This window comes from Phytophthora parasitica, assembly GCF_000247585.1.
Source record: "Phytophthora parasitica INRA-310 unplaced genomic scaffold supercont2.27, whole genome shotgun sequence".
Lineage (NCBI taxonomy): Eukaryota > Oomycota > Peronosporomycetes > Peronosporales > Peronosporaceae > Phytophthora > Phytophthora nicotianae.
Window position 1 is genome coordinate 635918 of NW_008649013.1, and position 1097 is coordinate 637014.

Genomic DNA, 1097 nt, shown 5'->3' on the forward strand with positions numbered 1-1097 from the left:
AACCCATACAGCTGAGCTTGGCCGCTTGCAAGATCGGGTATCGACACTGGATCGGGACCTCCAGAAGGCTTCTCAGCGTGCTCAGGCGGCAATCTCTCAGCGTGATCAAGCCAGGGCGGCGCATATCGCTACCCGTGAGTACTGTCTGCATACCTATTTCCGGCGTCGCACTAATTTGTATCTTGTGTCACAGAGGATCGTGTTTCCGCGGCTCGAGACACTATCGCCCGGCTGGAAAAGTGGATTAACCAAGTCGAGAGGTCTCAGAAGTCGCGTCAGGATCTCGAGTCTGCCCTCGCAACGCTTCAGCAGGAGAAAGATGCTCTGGCAGTTCAAAGAGATGAGGTGCTCGGTCAGCTTTGCGAGCGTTTCATGGAGGTCACCGACCTACGGGCCGAACGGGACCAGGCGCAGGAGAGGTTGTCCAACATTGCGTCCCTTCTCCCTTCCGCGCCGAGCCACAAGCGAGCACGCTCTGAGTCCGAGTGTCCAACCCAGTCTACCCGTGTCTCCAAGGCCGCTCGATCGTCTTCACGTCTCTCTCAGGCTGGCACTTCGAGTCATGCCCCTGCATCTACACCCTCGATCGAGCTTGTGTCTGCCGTGGCTGCCGGCCAGAAGGCTGAAGGATTGGTGTTATCTCCTTCATCCGCTGGTCCTCCTGATCATCTCCCTCGATCTGTCCGATCGACCACTAAGGGTGGCAGCGGAGACGTTTCGTCTTCCCTTGCAGCTTCTGAGGCAGGCGCGCTTCGTGATGGTGGCGAGAGCTCTTCCGGCGAATCTGGTTCAACTCACGTTTTTGACTCGGACGCCACGGGAAGCGACAGTGGCTCTCCGGAGTCGAGTCGTGCCAAGAACGAGTTTGGAAAGCCATCCGGTCCTCTATCGGACGCTGAGCTGGCGGCTTTTTTTGCCGCCTACAACGGTTCCCCGATCGGAGTGAATTCCCGGTTATCGCGATTGTCGCAGCTTTCGCGGCCATGGCATCGTCCCCTGGTCTGCGATATTCGTCAAACCAGCATCGTGGAGACGGACGCGGATCTGCTGTTTCACCACTACACCAAGCCGATGGAGTGGCTAATTCCTCTCCGTGA

At 57.9% G+C, this 1097-nt stretch overlaps 1 protein-coding gene across 1 annotated transcript in view; it reads left to right on the top strand.

Annotated features, from left to right (window-relative positions):
- The window catches only part of PPTG_22986 (hypothetical protein), a gene marked incomplete at both ends in the record, with an annotated part of 2238 nt that overhangs the window by 372 nt on the left and 769 nt on the right, over positions 1-1097 (top strand). Inside the window, 2 exons of the mRNA XM_008907789.1 lie at positions 12-134; positions 194-1095. Of these exons, the coding sequence (XP_008906037.1) occupies positions 12-134; positions 194-1095 (1025 nt within the window). The remainder of the gene's footprint in view (positions 1-11; positions 135-193; positions 1096-1097) is intronic.